Here is a 20,815-nt window from a genome sequence, read left to right as displayed (position 1 = left end):
ATCCGTTGCTGGGGCTGCGACCGCTCCTGCGTCCTCCCGGTGCCGCCGCTCGCCTCGGCTCCTGCTGGGCGCCCCGCCGCTGCCGGCGACGCCCCAGCAGCCCGAGAGCCGAGCACTCCGATCCGCTCCATCCCGCCGAGGTGAGTGCCGCTGTGGGCCGCGGGGAGCGCAGCAGCTCCCCTGGGCCCACGCCACGAACTGCATCCCCCAGCATGCCGCGCAGGCCAGGACTACCACACCCAGCATGCCGCGCGGCCCCCCCGGCCCCCAACATTTCCTCCCCCTCCCCTTGGTCGTCACTTGTGCGCCCCCTCGCGCCCGCCCGGGGCACTGCAGGGCGGGGTGGTAGGGCGCAGCCCTTCCTGCCTTCCCCCGCCGCAGCGTCCTGCCCTGTTGCAGGTCTGCTTGACCCTGCCTGGCCAGGCGGGTGTTTGCCATGTAGGACTTGGGAGAGGGAGTTTGCCCGCTGAGCCTGAAGTCAGGCAGGGGGAAGTGGACCTTATAGCCCAGCTGAGCTGCCCTCAACAAGAGCTTGCTCTCTCATGTGCTCACTTGAATGAAAGGCATCAAATGACAAGATGTTAGGAAGAATTTTCTCACTAGGAGGGTGGTGAAGCATTGCAACAGGTTACCCAGAGAGGTGGTGGAAGCTCTATCCTTGGAGGTTTTAAAGACCCGGCTAGACAGCTTTGGCTGGGATGAACTAGTTGGGGCTGGTCCTGCTTTGAGAAGGGGGTCGGACTAGATGACCTCCTGAGGTCCCTCCCAACCCTCATTTTCTGTGATTCTACAAAAGCTCTGCATGTAGGCCACCCTACAGATATAGCCCCCACATGTAAAAGTGCAGGGATGCATGGCTAAGGAGAGGGGAATCACAGTTGTGGGGCAGGGAGACCCACAGCATTACTAGAGGCTCTTGCCCCTGATGCTAAGTTAGGAAAGGCACCAGGATTACACACAACCCTTGTGGAATCTGAGCCTCAGCAGCACTGCCTTGCTGGGAACTCTGAAACAGCTTGCCTGCTACTGCTTTAAAAGCAACAGATGAGGCAGGCTGAGCATGTGGTGACAGCAGCAGCTTAGCTGGGACTGTGTAGGAGTCCCAGTATGGGTAAGGCTGCTGCCCCCCAGCTCTCCTCTCAGAACTTTGGCCCTCCTGTCCCCCAACTGTCAGAGCCTATGCACCAACCCCGGCCTTCCTCCATGCTCTCCCGTAGAATTTCCCCCAGCTGCCAAATCTGTCATGCCGCTGAGGCCACCTCTTATGGAATGTAAGAAGTGGGGATTTCCCTTTGCTTATTAGCAAATCTGCCTTTGCCTGCTTGCCTGGAGGCAGATCCAAGGAGGTTGCACCTCTGCCCTCAGGAGCATTGTAACTGCTGACATTTACTTACACGGTCACTTGTTTGCCCAAGTGAGCATAATTGGTTCTGCAGATGCATTCTTGCTAGTCTTCCTGTAATGGGAAACAAGTCCATGTGAACCTGTGTTAGTGAATAAGGGATGTGACATTAGTGGCCTTTAGAGGATGTGTACAGTGAATGAGTGATGGTAGAGGCCTTTATTTGGAGGGTCAAGGTCTCTGACCAGCTGGAAGAGAAGATATGGAGGATAAAAGGCCTGGGAGGAACACCATCTAGTGCAGTGATTCTTGGCCAGAGTACCATGAGAGATCCTTTGAGGGGTGCCACAGCTTGCCACATAATATTAGCACTGTTAAGTGTACAAGCATGATTCACAACATAAACCCAGAGATTTAAAATAGAAATCTTTAATGTTAAGAGCATTCTGGCCTGTTGTGGTCTTTCTGAGTTCTTTGCAACAGAAAAATTAGCCTGTTATTTTTCCATAGTCAGAAAATCAGTGAGAACCAAACGTTGGCATTTTTCAAGTGGCCTTGAGGCTAATGAGGGGTGCTTCAAGTCTAAAAATGAGAACCACTGCCCTAGGTCTCATAGATTTTCAGGGTCAGAGGGGACCTCAGCAGATCATTGAGTCTGACCCCCTGCTCCTGGGCAGGAAAGAGTGCTGGGGTCAGATGGGGTCCTGCCCAGGAAGGTAAACAAGGTAAAAGCTTTTTAGCCTGATATAGGAAGGGTGGAAGGGAACATGTACATGGATTTAGATAAGGGGTGGGCAAAATACAGTTCACAGGCTAGATCTGGTCCACCAAGTGATTATACCTGGCCTGTGGTGGGTCCCTCAGCCCCACCGGTGCAGGCATGGGAGGCAGCGCAGGCTGTGGTACGTGCAACCAGTCTCACCACCCGCATGTGGAGGCACAAAGCGCAGGCCACCCTGTCCCCATGTGTGGCTCTCCAGCATGCTGGGAGCTGTAGTCCATTGGACTGGGTAGGGCAGGATGGCAGGGTGGTATGGTGGCTGGACTGAGCTTCCCAGAAGCCCCTGCAGCAACTCGTTTTGGCTCCGGCTGCTGCTGTCAATGTCTCCATCTCTGCCTCTGCTGCCAGCCCCAGCCTAGGCATCCCAGGATGCCCACCCCACACCCACTGTCAGGGGTGTGCCAGGTAGGCAGCGTCTCCATGGAGACCTGCCAAGGACCCCTGCAGGCGGGGCATGTTATGCTGGGTGGATGGCATGGGGCTGCGGGCAGTGTCTGGGAACGGGATGGTTGGCTGGGGCCAGGGCTGAGATTGTAGGGTGGTAACAGAATGCGCTGGAGCCATGATCCACTTCTTAAGTGGTCCTCCAGCACAAATCATTGCCTACCCCTGATTTAGTTGGTAAGGTCCAGTTCTGCACAATAAAACTCATGACTGTGACTTGGATACTGGGTGGATATAGGGGCCTTCCCACAAGTATGAGCATGTCGGATTGGGATCTACGATGCAATATGGTATTGGGAAGTTGGGATGAGGTAGGGGCTCCTGTCTCTATAAAGTGTATGGAAATTATAAGATGAGATGCTGCCTTTTCTAGTCTGTATTAGTCAGGTGTGCTGATCCAAAATAAAAGGTAGGTAGATGAAACTTTAACCATTTAAAAGGGGAGTGACTCTCAAGCATGCACTGGAGCTGTTCGAATTTAGTTGCTACATTTCTCTCCTCCTATGCTGGTATAAGTGTAGCTAAGCTACTGTAAGGTATGGACACAGGTAACAACTGAACTGTTATGGGTTGTTATGGGTCAGAGGTGGCCACGCGTAATGTGCCCTGGTGTTCCAGCTACAACAGTCACTCAGGAGGCTTGTCGGTCAGGCCCTTAGGGACCATGACCCCAGGGAGATGGGAGTTCAAGAAGAGTGGTTGCTTCTCAAGGAAGCCATCCTCAATGCACAAGCGAAATCTATTCCAACACGGAGGAAAGGCAGCAAGAAGGCACAGCAGCCCTTCTGGCTCTCCAGGGACCTAGCGGACCTCCTGCAGCTAAAAAGGAAAGCCTACAAAGGATGGAGGACGGGATTCACCTCCAAGGAGGATTACTCCGCGCTGGTCCGGTCCTGCAGGGACCAAACCAGGAAAGCCAAGGCTGCAACTGAACTCCAACTAGCTTCAAGCATCAAGTACAACAAAAAGTCCTTTTTCAGATATGTGGGGAACCGGAGGAAAAGCAAGGGTAACGTTGGACCCCTGCTAAACCAGATGGGGCAAATGGCAACTGAAGCCCAGGAAAAAGCCAACCTATTAAATAGGTACTTTGCGTCAGTCTTTCATCAGTCCCATGGGACGCCCATGCCGGCTATGGGACAGGGAGATCCGGGTGATGGGGATCCCCTACCCTCCATAAATGCTGACCTCGTGAAGAAACATCTTGAGAAGCTGGATACCTTCAAGTCAGCTGGCCCTGACAATCTGCACCACAGGGTACTCAAGGAGCTGGCGAGCGTCATAGCCCAGCCCCTGACACGGATCTTTGAAAACTCCTGGCGCTCTGGTGTAGTGCCCGAAGACTGGAAGAAGGCCAATGTAGTGCCGATCTTCAAGAAGGGGAGGAGAGTGGATCCGGCTAACTACAGGCCCATTAGCCTGACTTCTTTCCTGGGGAAGATCTTAGAAAAGTTTATTAAGGAGGCCATCCTTGATGGACTGGCCCAGGCTAACATCCTACGGGATAGTCAGCACGGGTTTGTTGCGGGTAGGTCTTGTTTGACCAATCTCATTTCCTTCTGTGACCAGGTGACCTATCACCTGGACGAGGGAGAAGAGATTGATGTCATCTGTCTTGACTTCAAAAAAGCTTTTGATCTGGTATCCCATGATCACCTCTTGGCCAGCCTGGCCAGTTGTGGCCTTGGCTCCACCACAATCCGCTGGCTGGGAAATTGGCTCTGTGGTCGGACCCAGAGGGTTGTAATTGATGGCAGTCACTCATTGTGGTGCCCTGTGACCAGTGGGGTCCCTCAAGCCTCTGTCCTTGGACCCATACTGTTCAACATCTTCATTAATGATGTGGACATTGGAGTTAGGAGTGGACTGGCCAAGTTCGCCAATGACACCAAACTTTGGGGCAAAGCATCCACGCCCGAAGATAGGCGGGTGATCCAGGCTGACCTGGACAAGCTCAGCAAATGGGCAGATGAGAACCTGATGGTGTTTAACACCAAAAAATGCAAGGTTCTCCACCTTGGGAGGAAAAACCTGTAGCATCCTTATAGGCTCGGCAGCGCTACGTTGCATAGCACTACAGAAGAAAGAGACTTGGGGGTCATCATTGACCACAAGATGAACACAAGCCTGCAATGCGATGCTGCGGCTAATAAAGCGACCAAAACGCTGGCTTGCATCCATAGATGCTTCTCGAGCAAATCCCGGGATGTCGTTCTCCCCTTGTACTCGACCTTGGTGAGGCCGCAGCTGGAGTACTGTGTCCAGTTTTGGGCTCCACAATTCAAAAAGGATGTAGAGAAGCTTGAGAGAGTCCAGAGGAGAGCCATGCGCATGATCAGAGGTCAGGAAAACAGATCTTACGATGATAGGCTGAGTGACATGGGACTCTTTAGCCTGGAAAAGCGTAGGCTCAGGGGTGATCTGATGGCCACTTGTAAGTTTATCAGGGGTGACCACCAGGATCTGGGGGAACGTTTGTTCACGAGAGCGCCCCAAGGGATGACGAGGTCGAACGGTCACAAACTCCTGCAAGACTGTTTCAGGCTGGACATAAGGAAGAATTTCTTTACTGTCCGAGCCCCCAAGGTCTGGAACAGTCTGCCAGCGGAGGTGGTTCAAGCGCCTACATTGAACACCTTCAAGAGTAAATTGGATGCTTATCTTGCTGGGATCCTATGACCCCAGCTGACTTCCTGCCCTTTGGGCAGGGGTCTGGACTCGATGATCTCCCGAGGTCCCTTCCAGCCCTGATATCTATGAAATCTATGAAATTTAGATGTTGAAGTGCTGTAGATTTGAGATACCACTGGTACAAAATATACAGCGGTCAGTACCTGTTTGACAAAAAATAACACAAACAGCCTACACTTGAAGTAACAGATTTTTAGCCCCACTCTTGTAAACCTTCATTCATGTTAAATTTTATAGACATGAACAAGCACAGCAGCATGGTAAGAGAACATGCATGCATGTTTTAGATGTTAAGGGGTAGGACTGAGCATGCAGCTCAGCATGCCTTGCCATGAGCTAGGGAAGAAGGAGAGGAGGCTTGCACCCATATTTTGGAGGGCCAAGAGGGTGGATCACCTGTGGCTAGGGACATTTTTACTTTACTGCACTCTTAAATATGAGTTGAGTAAAGTTTACTAGCCTGCACTTGACTGAACTCTGCAGTTATCAGAGGCTGGTGAGCAAAGGCTGTGTTTAAGTATAGAGTGAAGGCATAGCCAGTTGTTTAAAAGATAGCTTTTATTGAACAAGCAATGCAAAGGAGCTCAACTGGTTAAAAAGTGCCAATGAAAGAAGAAAAAGGAGGCAGTAGATTTCTGGCTACATATCAGTGTGACCAGTTGCAGTAGTGGATTGGGATGAGGAGTAGTACTGCAGTGTAGGATGCCTTGAAGACCTACTAGACTTGTGTCACTGAACACCTGGTGTCTACATGTAATAATATTAACCTGGTTCACAGTGTACTGGTTCACAAGAGTATTTGATTTTGCAGATAAATTTCTGAACCATTCCAGCAACTTTAAGCCAATTTAACAGGCATATATGGTTGTCCGCTTAAGGTTTGGAGGAGTCTAATTGTTATCTGTGGCCATGGTCTCTGATTAATATTGGAAACAGATACAATGTAGGGTGGATGGTTTTAAGGTTATTTTTCCCTAGTCTGCATCTAATCTGCATGCATTTCCCCCCTCCCCCTCTTCTGAATAGAAAATGCTATGTTTTGTTTGTATACAAATATTTGATAGCTTTTGTGAACAGTGATTGTATTTGAATTGCTCATGTCCATACCTTTAAATGATACATTTTTCTTTGGTAGTGTAAGAGTGATGTAGCTGTGAGGGGCCAGAAAAATTATGCAAGAGACAAAGATTTTTAGGGTGATTTCTTTTATTGGACCAATTATGTAGTTAGAATATAGTTAGACAAGCTTTCAAATACAAGGCATTCTTCATCGTGTCTGACCAGAACAAGTCAGACACAGCCTAGTAAAGATCAGCTGTAGGATAGGGTGAGAGAAATTCCCTGGGGTAGCAGACACAATTTGCAGAAGAAAAAAAGGGGTGCCGATATCCTGGCCTGTAAACCAAATCAAGGCCACAGAGCCATGGCATCCAGCTCACAGGGCTCCCCGCAGGTTGAACAGTTTGGCAGTGGGAGAGCAGTGGCAATCAATACTGCCCCGCAGACAAATTCCCAAGCCTCATGCTGCTGGATTGGACCTGGGCCATGCCCCCTTTCCACTGCACTGCTGTGTTGGGGCCTGGCCACACCCTCCACATGGCCTGATCAAGGCCTTCCATGCCCACCTGATTGGGCCCACAAGCTGGATCTGGCATGCAGTTGAACCAGGCACCACCCATCCAGCCTGCAGGGCCAAAAGGTTGAGCACCACTATAGTAGGAGATCAAGGCCTGTCAGAAGGGAGAAGGGTCATTATCGCCTTTCTTGTGTGGAAAAAATTCAGGTAAAATATAGTGTGCCATAAAACCAATGCTAATGTTTAGTTCTTGGTTTTTAGCATCCTGCCAGCTTGATGCATAAAGCGGTTCGTTTCTCTGGAGGCCACCAAAATCACAGACACACACTCATTAGATGGCACAAAAGGTGTATTTGCAAATAGGGTCAGAGCAGAGTCAAAAACTCAGATTACTCTGAACCCACCAAGGAATTTTGCAGGCTGTATTTATCTTTTCCCTCCTGGGCACGTGTGCAGAAACGGGAACTCTTACAGCTCACTTCCGTTTCATACAAGCATACATGTGGTTACATCACTACATACATCGCATATATAGTATAATTAACTACTTAAGTATGCAGGGCAGAGAGGTAAATATGCATCAGCTAATTAAGCATGCTCAGAGACTACTATAGGTCACCAAGAGTTCAAACCCGCCCCCCTTTCAAGGACACAGTCAGTTGAATTCCAGCTTCTGTAATCTGTATGAGAAAGGCTAGGGAGAAGCTGGGGGAGAGTCTGCGATTTAGTATAAGAAAAGCTGTGGCAAGGCTGGGAAAGGAAAAAAGTCCTTGGCAGTGTTTCTTATCAGGTGCAAGATGCAAGCTGTGCATTTCTAACAATACTCCATTTCTAACAAGCTTATGAATTTTTGTTCCCAAGTTCGCCTTTTAAAGGTGTCAGGTAGATTTCCTTTGAGTGTGAGGATAGTGAGGCCAGAGAAAAAGTGCTTGTTCTGTGAGAAATGTACTTCTAATGGGGTGTGTGTGTCTGTCCTTTTATGTTTTTTTTCTGTGCAAGTTCATTCTTACACATAGTAGCTGTTTAGATGCACCCATGTAGTTGCCAGGAGGAAACTTATTTTTTCTTTACAATTTAACTCTACTTAGTATATCTACATTTAACCTTGAGTAGCAACTTGATGGAAAGATGAATCATTCTGTGTTAGTTAATCACAGATGGGCTGATATTAGAGTGGCCATTCATCCGGTTTTGAATCAAGGACATTCCGTTTTTCTGGTGCTCTGTCCTCTATTGATGTGAAACTGGACGCTTTTATGTTCTCTATTTTTCAAAGCTTGGCACCCCCGCCAACACTATCGCAGCTGCCTGTGGGAACTCCCTGCTTGGCCCACCCCTCCTGGTGACACTGCTTTGGCTGTGTATGGGAGCTCCCCACTCACTGTTGACGTGCCCCCGCCACTGACACAGCTGCCACTGCCTGCAGGAGCTCACTGTGCCCCCCAGAGAGGCATACAGTGTTCATGGTGGTGGGGACAGTTGCGCTAAATGCAACTGTCTGTTCTTGAGGTACCTCGATGGCCACCCTAGCTGATATGTAATGTGCATGTCATATTATATATTATGAACTTGTTAGGTGTACTAAGGAACAAGTCAGCCAAGGAGAGACTATACAAACACTTCACATGTGGAATTGCAAATGGACAGTTGGATTAGGGATTACAGCTCTATCTATAAAGTTTTTCCTTTCTGAAGTTCAAATATCTTTATTGATTGAGAAAGCTGGCTTTTGGACGAATAGTTTGAAATAGACACTAGTGATGAGCATTATGCAAACACCAACACATAAATAAATAAAAGCAAGAGTAGACTGTAGTCATTAAAAACATCCCCTGGACATATAATGACATTTTAGATAGTAATCATTTTACAACAGGTAGTTTAAAAGATATTATTAAAGGGGCCTGTGGGAACTAGGTACTCCAATCCTATTGATTTTTCTTCAGTCCCCCATCAATTTGAAAGTCCCATCTCAAGTAACCAAATTTAAGGCTGAAATCACTGCAGACGCCATCCACTTGAGAATAATAGCAATGTTTTCTTTTTGCTACAGTGCATAAAATGGCTGTAATAACTTCTGCAACAGGAACTACAGAAGTGGTTTGTGCCAGAAGAACCGAGTCAAATGACATTCCTGGTATTGTCAGCCTTGTCAACTATTCTACAGAAATTTGTTTTGGAAGGATTAATGTTGTTTATCTTTTGTAAGTAACAATGTTTTAAGAATATAATGCAGTGATTCCTAAAAAGAGATGTCCAGAACCTATGCTCTACCTAAACCTTATCTGGGTTGACAGTGTAGCATAACATCACTGAAGAAAACATATCAAAAAGTGAAAAACATGCTTTCCCCTGTTTTTCATCACTCATGTTCACTTGAGTCACGTGTGGCTCTATTTAAGTTAATGAATATAGTGAGAAGGATTTCTCTCTCTCTCATATTTACATTTATGAGAGAGAGGGACAGACAGACAGACCTTTCTTACCATATTTATTAACTATATAGATATATAGATATATGTAAATATAGCTTCCTTAAGAAATAAGCTTGATGGTTATTCATTAAACCAGATAATCTAACTGCTTCTTGATTTGCATGATTGAGGCCTTTTGTCAATTAGAGAGAGTTTCAGATAGAAATGACAAGATTAGAGGCTTTGACAGAGCCAGAACATGACCCTTCTTTTTTCCTTTCCACTGTCACTCTTGGATAAAACAGAATGCAACTAATCTAGGTATTGTAAAGCACTTTGCAACATAAATGAATTCTGTGTTAGTTGTGCAAGTAAGAACAGCAGTCGTTTTAACATACAGGAACAATTCAGACAATTTTATTGCCAGAATCTGCAGAAACAAGCACAAATGTAGGACATCTCAGTTTCTTTGTCCAACTTGAGATCCCTTGGGTTTGACTTTTTCCAGTGGGTTGAGTACTCATGCAACTCCACTTGAATTCAGTAGGTGATGTACCTCTGGACAATTGGGTCTAGACTGACCAGGGTTCAATATTCAAAACAGAGGCTCCCAAATTACTGGCCACCAATGCAAATGTAATTATTAATCTCTCTGTGAATATATATGGAAGATTAAATGGTTTGTACAGTGAGCAATTACACTGATGGGGTGACTGCTTCATAATGTCAGATGCAACTCTGAAAGTAAAGTGCAAATAACTTGTAACCCTGAAAATAATGTGTCTATAATTACTTCCTGGATCATCTTATGTTTTCTTTAATTTCTGCAAATTAAAATGTGCTCCACAGGGAAAAGGCAAATCTTGCTGTGACGCTCAGTAATGAGAACAATAAAGTTCTCGCCCATGCTGCATTTTTCGACTACCCAAACTGGAATATTGTTGATCAGGCTGATTGGGAACCATTCTTACATCAAAATTACAATAACAGCAAATGCACGGTAAGTAAATGACCCTTTTTTTCCCCTTTTTTCTTTTTTTTAAAGGTAAAACTTAAGGGACTTCAGTTTAACTTTTGTTTTTTCTTTTGAATGTTATGTATCTTCAATTTTAGTACAATTCAAGGGGCAAAGCAATTGGATTACAATTGATATTAAAGAGTTACTGTACTTGTTATATATTACATATTTCCTTTTTCTCTTGGGATTAGGGGAAGAATTCTTATAGAAAATGAACTCCCTGATACTGCAAATTTATTTTATTTTCCAAGTCACTTCTTTGTTTTTTTGACTGCACTAAAAGGTTTTTAATCAAAAAAACAGCTGACACATTGAAAGCAAATCACACAGAGTCCTAAATGTTCTCTACAATGGAAAGTTTTACTACATTTTATAATGCTGTCACTTGTCCTAGAGGTTTCCAAGACATGGTATCATTTCACATTTCACCCATAATTTTAATATGGGTTTGATGATATTTGGTGGTTTTTTTCTGAAGTCTCCCCTCTTGGAGTCAAGTGGTTGTATAAGAATCTCTGCTTTCATGTGTTTCTAATGGTATGTTTCTAGTAATTGCATGGGTTGAAAAAAGCTAAAAATATCAACCCTAAAGCCTCAAAAAGTAAAAGCATACACAGAATCTAAAATTTATTCTTATAAGTATTTTTTTTAGTCTTAAGCCTATGTCCTGGATATTTGAGGTATGATGCTCAGTAGGCTGCCCATTTGAGATGAGGGAAGATACAAAAGCACTCCTTTCCTGAGGCAAAATATGTAGTTCTCGACTAAACAGCCGTGTAGGCAAAGACATCTAGGAGCGGGAATAGGATCTGAGTCAAAGCTGTAGGGACACTGCTGCTGCTGCTGTTGTTTTTAATTTACTGTCAAGACCTGACAGTTAGAGTTTGATCCTGCAACTACTTATGCATGAGTAACTTGACCCCATTAAAATCAAAAGGTTACTCATGTGTGTAGAACAGCTCCCTGTGAGTGTGTGTAAAAAGTACTGGGGACTAAAAGTGTACATTAAGATTTTAATTAATTTAAAAATATGTATCTGTTTGTATTATAGCCTCTGAATACATTGTTTATGCATTTGTTTGTGGCAAAAGAGGAATATGCAGTTGGATGTTGTCAAGAAATTATCAGGTGAGTTGACATGTAACCAAGCATTGTGAAGCATGTGTGATTTCATAGTTTCATAATTGGTAGGGTTGGAAGGGACCTGAGCAGATCATCAAGTCCAACCTCCTGCCTTGGCAGGAAAAAGTACTGGGGTCAAACGACCCCGGCGAGGTGTTCATCTAGCCTCCTCTTAAAGACCCCCAGGGTAGGAGCCAGCACCACTTCTCTTGGAAGTTGGTTCCAGCTCCTAGCCGCCTTGACAGTGAAGTAGCACCTCCTGATGTCTAATCTGAATCTACCATCTGCCAGCTTGTGACCGTTATTTCTAGCACTACCAGGAGTGACTCGGGGGAACAGGGACTCCCCCAATGCCCACTGGTCCCCTCTGACTAGTTTGTAAACAGCCACTAGATCCCCTCTCAGCCTTCTCTTGTGGAGACTGAACAGGTTCAGGTCCCTTAGCCTCTCCTTGTAGGGCCTGCCCTGCTGGCCCCCGATCATGAGAGTGGCCCTCCTCTGGACCCTCTCCATGTTGTCCACAGTCCTCCTGAAGTGCAGTGCCCAGAACTAGACACAGTACTCCAGCTGCGGCCTGACCCGTGTTGCATAGAAGGGGAGGATCACCTCCTTGAACCTGCTTGAGATGCATCTGTGGATGCATGACAAGGTACGGTTGGCCTTCCTAACCGCATCCCCACACTGTCGGCCCATGTTCATTTTGGCATCAATGATGACTCCAAGATCTTTTTCTACCTCTGCACTGACGAGAAGGGAGTTCCCCAACCTGTAGATATGCTGCCGGTTCTTCCTTCCCAGGTGCATCATCTTGCACTTGTCAGTGTTGAAACCCATCCTGTTCTCATCCGCCCACAACTGTAACCTGTCTAGATCTGATTGCAGCCTATTCCTCCCTTCTAGTGTGCCCACTTCCCCCACATCCAGTTTCTGCTAATTTATCTCTTAGCAGAAACTGGAATTAGAAGTGCTGATAGTAAATACTAGGAAAAAATGAACTCAACCTCTGAAGAATGTTGGCTGGAGACATGAGAGCTCTATACTGATGTGGTGCATGTTCTGGATTTCAGAAGCAGACTCTTATGCTGTGTCCACATGAGTGAGTACATGTCTGTTGTGGCATCTCAAAGCAGTTTGAGACACCGCAATTTTAGAATTTATCTTATTACCATGATAGAGGCACTGGTAGGCTTCCAAATTGCTTTAAAATTGTAAATATATCCATTGCCCAGCTGGTCTCTCTCTCATTTTAATCATGGAAAAACACAGGTTTTGGGTATTTTTCTGAGAGAATTTGGAGCCGGAGGGTTATCAGAGAATTTGCAATTTGCAATTTTTAAACAGGGAACACCGGGATCCCTGCTGGTGAGGCAAGTGTTGGGACCTGGGCAGAGGAGCCTGCCTATGGCCAGCACTGGGCGGACAACTGGAGGGCAGATAAGGTGGCTGACCTCCTGGCCATTTGGGGCCAGGAGGATGTGCTTCGACAATTCAAAGTGGGCCACCACAATAAGCACATCTTCTGGGTGATAGCTGCCCACATGGCAGACTGTAGGTACCAGAAGACATGACAGCAGCGCTGCATGAAGGCCAACTGTGCAGTCCTAGCCCATTGGCAGCTAGCGCAGAGGTGCAGGCAGTTCTGGTGTAGTGCCCATACCACAGCCCAGGCAGCCATGCAGTCCTCATCCAGGTCTAGCAGGCATGCAGCCATGGGTCCACAGGTCCACGGGGGTGGATGTTGTTGCAGGTGGCAGCAGGTCACAGCCAGGCAGCAGCCCCCATTGCCAGACTGCTGCAGTGGTTAGAGGGTGCAGGGGCCACTCTAGATTAGGGCTGCTTTGGTGGTCCAGCCAACACAAGGGGCTAGTACTTATAGATACCAGCTGGCCGGGCCTCAGTGTAGCCCCGAGTTGCTCCCCAGAGCAGCATTTTATAATGGTAGGGCCAGCACAGTTGCAGGCCCCAGCCTCTAGCTCCCCTTGGCTGAAGATCCAGGAGAAGCTGGGCAGGGTCAGTTTGCCCCAAGTCACACAATTTGCACCATGCCAAAGTTCATGTTCAGGCATGTGTGCTGAGGCACAAATGTCCAGCACAAATTTGTGCTGCTGCTGCTTGATCTGCTGCAAGTGCACATGCCTGCTTGTGAGGACGCACCCTTAAAGTTCTGAATATATTTCCATAACAGTATAATCTCTTGCTACATCATTTGCTATTCTTCTTCATATAAACTTCTTTAAAACCATAATTGGTATTAATTTTTTCTTTTTGGAGTGGGATTGTTGAGTTGAGCAGAAAGCCTGAAAAGCTGTAGATATTTCTGAAAAATAGTGTCTGCAGGCAACCTTTTGAAATTATTATTAGTTACAGATTATACAGTAGAGGAACTTCAGACTATAATGTACAAATAATGCAGTGCATCAGTGTGCTAGACTGATGCACAAACAAATATTACTCAAGTTATGTGGTTCAGTTCAAGGTGTCCCTGCATACAAAAAATAAATGGCAGCCAGTGCGGTTATTAGTTGTACAGTAGCTTTTATAATGTCAGGCCATCTCATCCAGATGCCAGGTCAGAGATCTGCCAGCAGAGATCTGGCATCTTTAAGTTCTCCATCACTGGGGAACTAATATAAAAAGGAAGCTTTACAAAATAAAAGGATTAGGACAGTGATTTTCAACCTGTGGTCTGTGGACTCCTGGGGGTCTGCAGACTATGCCTAAGGGGTATGCAGAAGATGATTATGATCAATCTAAAGTATGAGAATACACACACCTACAATTCAAAGGGCTCTGCACCTCTATTTGAAATTTCCAAAGGAGTCCACAAATAAAAAAAAGGGTTGAAAACCACCAGATTAAGATATTAAACACAGCAGTTGATGGGGGAGGGGAGGGAAGGCAGCAGTAGAAATTGCCTTAATTCTTGGTATCATCCTATCTGTGACAGACAAAAAGTTTTAACTTTTGAGCCATGTGGATTTATGAAGTAAGATGGAAATACTAGGAAATAACATTTGTATCTCAAGAAACTTGCTGCTGTATTTGACATGTAGTGTCTGAGACTGAATAAAATTATATTGTTTGTTTAGGACAGTGTTTAATGCAGTACCAGAATTGCACTTTATACTCCTCTTCATACCAAGTCAGGAGGAATTGGGTAAGAATTTGTTTTATACTACCTTACTCCTGAAATAACCAATGTAGTCTTAGATATTTAATATTCTGCATTTTCAGTTTTTACTAATTTTCACAGATAATTTTTTAATTGAAATTATTCCGTTTTTACTGATTTACACCCGTTTTTATGTTCACTCAATTTTTCAGGTACAGTAAAATCCCTGTTACCTGGTGTAACAGGGGGCTGTCTCAGAGCTGGTCTGCCATTGGCTCGCCCACCTGTTTCTGGACCAACCACCTGCCTCACTCTCCTGCCATGCCTTGTTGTTTCTTAATTGGTTCTAATTAGGTGGGAGGCTCCCCATTTTTGCCCCAATGCCAGGCGTGCTATCTGTGGCTCCGTTCCTCCCCTATACCGCAGCCCAAGCCTCACAGATGGCACCCAGGTGACAATGCTCCCAGCCTATAGCCAGACCAAGCTTAGCCCGCATTGTCAGGCCTCAGACATATATGCATTCATACCACCCTCCTCTCACTAGGGCCTCTCACACTCTACCCCCTCTCACAGGGTCTCTTTCATGCATCAGCAACTTATACCACCTTTCTCCTTCTTGGAGCAGGCCCCTTCAGCCATAGGCTTTATCTAGCATACACCTTGGGTGGCAGATGTACCATCTTTTGGGCCTCTCCTGCAACCCTCACCAGGTTCGTGGTCAGGTGACCAGGGCCAGCCTTGCCCTGGCCCCTCCCGGGCAACTCTAGACAAACTCCGGTTTCCTCCTCACTGGGGCTCCACATCTTCCGCCTCGTTCACTGGGTCTACAGGGCTTCCCTCCCCAGTCAGGGCTCAGGTGGCTATAGCTATGCCCTAACTGCTATTCACAGTGATGTAGGGACTAGGGCTTATTGAGGCACCCCAGCCCGCCTTCCACTGGGGTAGTAACTGGTCTGATATTTTCCTGGAGGCTCCCATGCCACTGGGCCACCCACTCCCAGCAGGGTAGAGTTTCAGGTCATGCCCAGGACCAAGAGCCTTCTGCTCCTACCTGTCAATGTTTTTATACAGCAGCTCAGCCACACAGTCTTTCATGCCTGGCTGCCAGCAGTAAACTGCTTTGTTTATATAGGCCGCCAGTGTCTCAAAATGGCTGCTGCAATCAAGCACCTGCTGGCTGTTTGGCTCAGCCCTTAAAGTAGCAGGCACCAACAGTACCCTGCCACATCTGGCTTAAGTTGGGAATGGCTGGGGGTGCTGGTAAACTAAAAGTGGTGGTTGCCTGATGCACAGGTTTCCAGCAAGGGGTGGCAGCAACTGTATGGGGACCTTGGAAAGATGGCTGGAGCTGCTACCTGGGGGTGCAGGGCTCCTGGCTCTGACCTCAGGTGGGGCAGGAGGGGCCATGGGAATCGCTTCTGGGGTGGGCAGGTCCCAGCTGCAGCCTGGCGGCTCCAGCTGCAGCCCTGCCCCAGGTGCTGGGACCTGTAAGCCCTACTGGGGAGGGGGGCAGGTGGGAGACTCCAGCCCTGGTCCTTGTGGTGGGCACTACACATGGCTGTTCTGCATGGTCCCACAGGTCTGGAGCCACTGCCCAGGGATGTGGGACTCCCGATTCTGACCCCAGGTGGGGTGGGAGGTGCTGATGCCAGGGTTGGGATTGGGGTTGGTGTCTCCCGCCTCCACATGTGGCCACATGCCACTCCCACCAGCCCCTGGGCTGCCCCATGCTATGGTGCAGGCAGGTGGCGTTGGCTGTTCCTGGGGCTGAAGCAGCAGGGACTGGGGTGAGTGGGAACAAGCAGAGCCCTGGAGGGCATGGGACATGGCGCAGCTTGTCCCCGCTCACCGCAGCCCTTGCTGCAGGAGCCCCAGGAGTGGCCAACGCAAGCTGCCTGCACCACAGCATGGTGCAGCCCAGGGGCTGGGGTGAGTAGGGACAATCGGAACCTCAGGGGGTTTGAGGCCTGGCGCAGCCCACCAGCTGCAGCCAGCTGGTGTCGGCCACTCCCAGGACCACTGCAGCAGGGGCTGGGGTGAGCAGGGACAAGCTGTGCAGTGCCCTGTGTCCCCTGGGACTCTGCTTATTTCCACTAACCCCAGCCCCTGTGGCAGTGGCCCCGGGAACGGCCAACACCAGCTTCGGAGGAAACTGTAAGTGGGTGCAGGGCGTGGGGGACATGACTCTTGCACACTGGGAGGGCAGTGGGCTGGGGGGGCTGCGCCGGACAATTGTCCCAAGCGCAGATCTGGGGCCACGTGCCCCACGGGAAGAGCCTGGCGCAGCTCCCCAGCCTGCCGCCCTCCCAGGGTGTGCGTAACAGCAAGAGCTGCATGCCCCCCACATCCCACACCCACTGACAGTTCCCTCCACTTTGCTCCCTGCTTCAGGCCCAGGAGTGGCCAATGGGCTGCATCCCACCCTTTTCCTAGTCCCAGCCTTCCTCCGTTACCACCGCAGGGACATATAATTATTTTCCCTGATTTAAACCAATTTTTTTTCCTTCCTTTTATCCTGATTTGAACCCAATTTTTATGTTTGGAAGATAAACCCTGAAAAATTCCCAAATTTTTTTTTAAATAAAAACTGAAAATGCGGAATGCTATAGATATTGTAAGACTGATAGGGGTCTGCCCATTCCCTGCTCCTTCCCAGGGCCCTTCCACATCCCATCTCTTACCTGCCATGATTTTTTTTTTAGGAAATATTTTCAGAGCAAGTTAAACAAATGTTTGACTGGGATGGTTTAGTAAGGAATGATCCTGCCTTGAGAAGGAGGTTGGATTAGATAATCTCCTGATATTCTTTTCAGCTCTATTTTTCTATGTTTTGATCGTTATTAATGTACCTTGTGGTATTTATAACAATAGGCATGTAGAAGTACCTATCCTAAGACACCATTTATGTTTTTATTATGACCCTTATCCAATGTAATAGTCTGTCTTCATGGGTCTTGGTGCTGTATGATAAACTTAATCTTGAAACTTCATTTAACTCAATCAGTTCTGCTGGCAGTTTAAGTGGTGTCTTACTGAAATTCCTTAATAGTTTTTCATACATTGTTAACAGCTGGAAGGGACCTCACAAGATCATCAGGTCCAGCCCTCCTGCCCTAGGCAGGAAAAGTTTGTAACAAGAAGTTTTCATTCTTAGGCTCAGGTTTGGCAACCATTTTTGAGGAGATGGTGAGTGTTCCAGATTCAACACTTGACATGGACTTCACTTTGCTTGTATGCCATAGGCACCAGTATGGTCCCCTGCTGTATATTCGCAACGCAAGGTAATAGAACATATTTTCTTGGCTTGTGTGATTGTCTGGATCAATTTAATGAATCCTCATTTATTTATTTATTCAATTTTTATGCTTATATGCCATCCTTATTTTTCAATTCACAGACTTAATAAGTATTCACATGCTTTATGGAAAACTGTTTCAATCCTAAGCCAAATGGCATACTTTTTCTTGATGATAAAAGTCATTGACTTATAACTGTTCTTTTTTATTTTACTTTTTCACACAAAAAGTGGTATATATTTTTTCTATAGTGGTATAGATTTCTTGATAGTATATACATTTTGGTGAGCTCTAACTAGGATTTTTTTATGGCAGTAGTACAAAACCTTTCCAGTTTTTGCTGTTTCTCTTATCACTATATGTGTTTGTCTTAAACACAGTCCTGTATATTTTAGAGTCCATTCCTGTTTAGTTGCTGTTTTCTTTTATAAGACCAAATTCTGACCAGTTGAACAAAACCTGAATGACAGACTTTGCTCTAAAAGAAACGCTTTCTAGAGATGGATAAGGAGGTCTTTGATTTAGCAGTCTTTCAAACTGCTTAGTAAGCCTGCTCCTGCTTTCCTACACATTCTTGTGATATGTGCTCTGAGTCCAAGCCCACTGGTCACCCCCTTAACAAATTAATTCCCTCTGTGCCTGCTTTTTCACTGAGCAGACATTCTCCATGCTGCAGCAAGAATGAAAGAAAAGAAAGGGATGATAATAGCACTATTTTTTCTCCCCTTTGTCTGTCTTATTTATTTGGATAGTAAGCAGTATGATCGGAGACTGTCTCTTACTAAGTTCTTGAAGAATACCCAGTGCAATTAGGCCTCAGGCTTGGTTTTAACTTTCAAGCGCTAGTGGAATAAAAGCAATAATAGGATAATTAGAAAACCAGTGCAGTGTTGAACTGCTTGATGGTCTAAGTCCTCTAGCTCAGAGGTTCTCAAACTGTGGTCCACAGACCACCAGTAGTCCGTGAGCTTCATTCAGGTGGTCCACAGAAAGGTTGCGGAACAATTGAGACGATCTGTACTTGTAAGGTAAGACTACTGATAGTAAAATATGAGTTGTGTGCTTCGATTTGTAGAACAAAAAATAGTTTATTAAGTGATCTGCTGAGACCCTCAGCAATTTTCAAGTGATCTGCAAAAAGAAATGTTTGAGAACCACTGCTCTGGCTCATTGAAAATGCAGAGTTTTGGACACATTTGAATGTTATTCCTTTCTATGTATATTCTTTTACTATATCTGTCACCTAGTATCTGAGCCCTTTCCACTAATGCAGTAATGCTCACAGTTTTGGTCTTGCGGACCATGTAATCCAGCCCATGGACCAGCCAGGCCATTCGAGCCCTGCACCACCCCAACAGGTCCTGTGACCCTGTGCCTCTTCCATCTGCTAGGATCAGGCCCTGGGGACCAGCACTGCTCCTACCTGCCAGGATTGAGAGATGTATCACTGCTGCCTGGATGGGATCAGGTTCTTGGGCTCCATGCTGCTCCAGCCTAGCCCCGGTGCACTGGGATTGGGTCCCATGCTGCCCTGTGTGCCCAGCTTAACACGCAGGGCCATGGTCTGTGGGGCTCCCGACAAATCTGTGGGAAGCCCTGCAGGCTGGATGACACAGCACTGGATCTGGCTCACAGGTCAGGGGTTGAGCCCTCCTGGCATTAGTGCATTAAACGACATAGCTAATATCTGTTACATTTTGTCTTTCATCCCTGCTGGGGGAGGAAGATTCAGTCTGAAGTGTTGTTTTGTTTTTTGGGGTGTTTTCTTGAATATACATGTTGCTGTGTATTAATGTTGGATGCAAAGTGTCAAAAGCACTTGGAGTGGAAGGTGGTAAGGTTGGTAGTGATGCAACTCCCTGGGTAAGTCCTTCCCTCCTGTCAGACTGGCCTCTTCCATCGTCTGCCCAGAGGAGCTTTGTCCATATTGAAAAGGGTTTCATTGTACTAGGGGGGCAAAGTTGCAGACTCTGGTTATCTTTCCAGAGTTTTAGGTAGACCTTTATAAGGCCTGGACTCAGGTTGTTGAGCACTGTGAAGATAAGGCCTAAGGCTTTTAACTTGCCTTGAGGGCTTGGATTTGACTGCCTTGCAGCATCTTGGGTATCTCTACAGGATTATATCCTTGTTCTTTGTCTCAGATTGTATTATTTCCTATAATAATTTGTAAGCATAGTTGTTTTTGTTATTTGTAAACAAAAAGAATGATTTACAAAGTGCCTGCAGGTGTTTCTAATTGCAGAAAAATACCAGGTTTTTCATGCCAATTATTATTTTTAAAGAGGAAAATCAGTATTCTTTTAACTTGCAGATAGGAAAAATACCTTTTAATAATAATTTTATATATTTATGCCCTAGGGAGTGCTGTTCCAGTGTTTCTTTCCTGGGTGACTACAGCAAGCATTTCTCTTCAAGTAACTTCTATTGCAATAAAGACATAATTGATATATGTGGCAAATTCTGATATTATGAAATCACATGAATGTGAAATTAATCTGCACTATCTTTTTTTTTAACTTCCTTTTTACTTCCCACCATCAATCCATGATGCAGGGGGGATATTACCTCGCTCCAGAGCCCTAAAAGGTTTTTTCTGACTACACTGTTTGTCTTTTATTTAACCTGAAGCATGTTCTTCCTATTGGAACCTCTCAAAAATTGCATGTTGGGAAATAACATTTTTTTTATGTGCCTGGAAATGTCAAGAAAGCTGTTTCATTATTACACTGAAGAGATGTCACTTTACCTGAGGGTTTGTTTTTTAAATAATATATATTACGTAATAATGGAATGGCTGATTCTAATGAAAACCAGACCAGAAAGCTAATTAAAAAAAACTGCTTACCCCTTTTAAATAATATAACTTTTCGTTCTTTTAAATTTCTAGTTTAGCATAGACTAGTGATAGATTCTTCAAGTAAGCTGAATTATGTTTACTACAGATGCCTTGCCTTCCCATTTTGTCTGTATTTACCTTTGTATTTTGCTAGCAGCCATAGTAACATTCAGTGGAAACTCT

The 20,815-nt window shown here is 46.1% G+C and overlaps 1 protein-coding gene across 1 annotated transcript in view; it reads left to right on the top strand.

Moving 5' to 3' along the window:
- Nucleotides 1–18: 18 nt before the first annotated feature.
- CFAP61 (cilia and flagella associated protein 61) overlaps nt 19–20,815 on the top strand; it is a 212,687-nt gene continuing 191,890 nt past the window's right edge. The window contains exons 1-6 of the mRNA XM_090051987.1: nt 19–140; nt 8,888–9,038; nt 10,098–10,248; nt 11,318–11,394; nt 14,478–14,545; nt 17,655–17,781. Of these exons, the coding sequence (XP_089908113.1) occupies nt 8,896–9,038; nt 10,098–10,248; nt 11,318–11,394; nt 14,478–14,545; nt 17,655–17,781 (566 nt within the window). The 5' untranslated portion in view covers nt 19–140; nt 8,888–8,895. The remainder of the gene's footprint in view (nt 141–8,887; nt 9,039–10,097; nt 10,249–11,317; nt 11,395–14,477; nt 14,546–17,654; nt 17,782–20,815) is intronic.

The sequence above is a fragment of the Crocodylus siamensis genome, chromosome 1, assembly GCF_052110815.1.
Source record: "Crocodylus siamensis isolate JL-2025a chromosome 1, ASM5211081v1, whole genome shotgun sequence".
Taxonomy (NCBI): Eukaryota; Metazoa; Chordata; order Crocodylia; family Crocodylidae; genus Crocodylus; species Crocodylus siamensis.
This window is presented reverse-complemented; position numbering and strand designations above follow the sequence as displayed.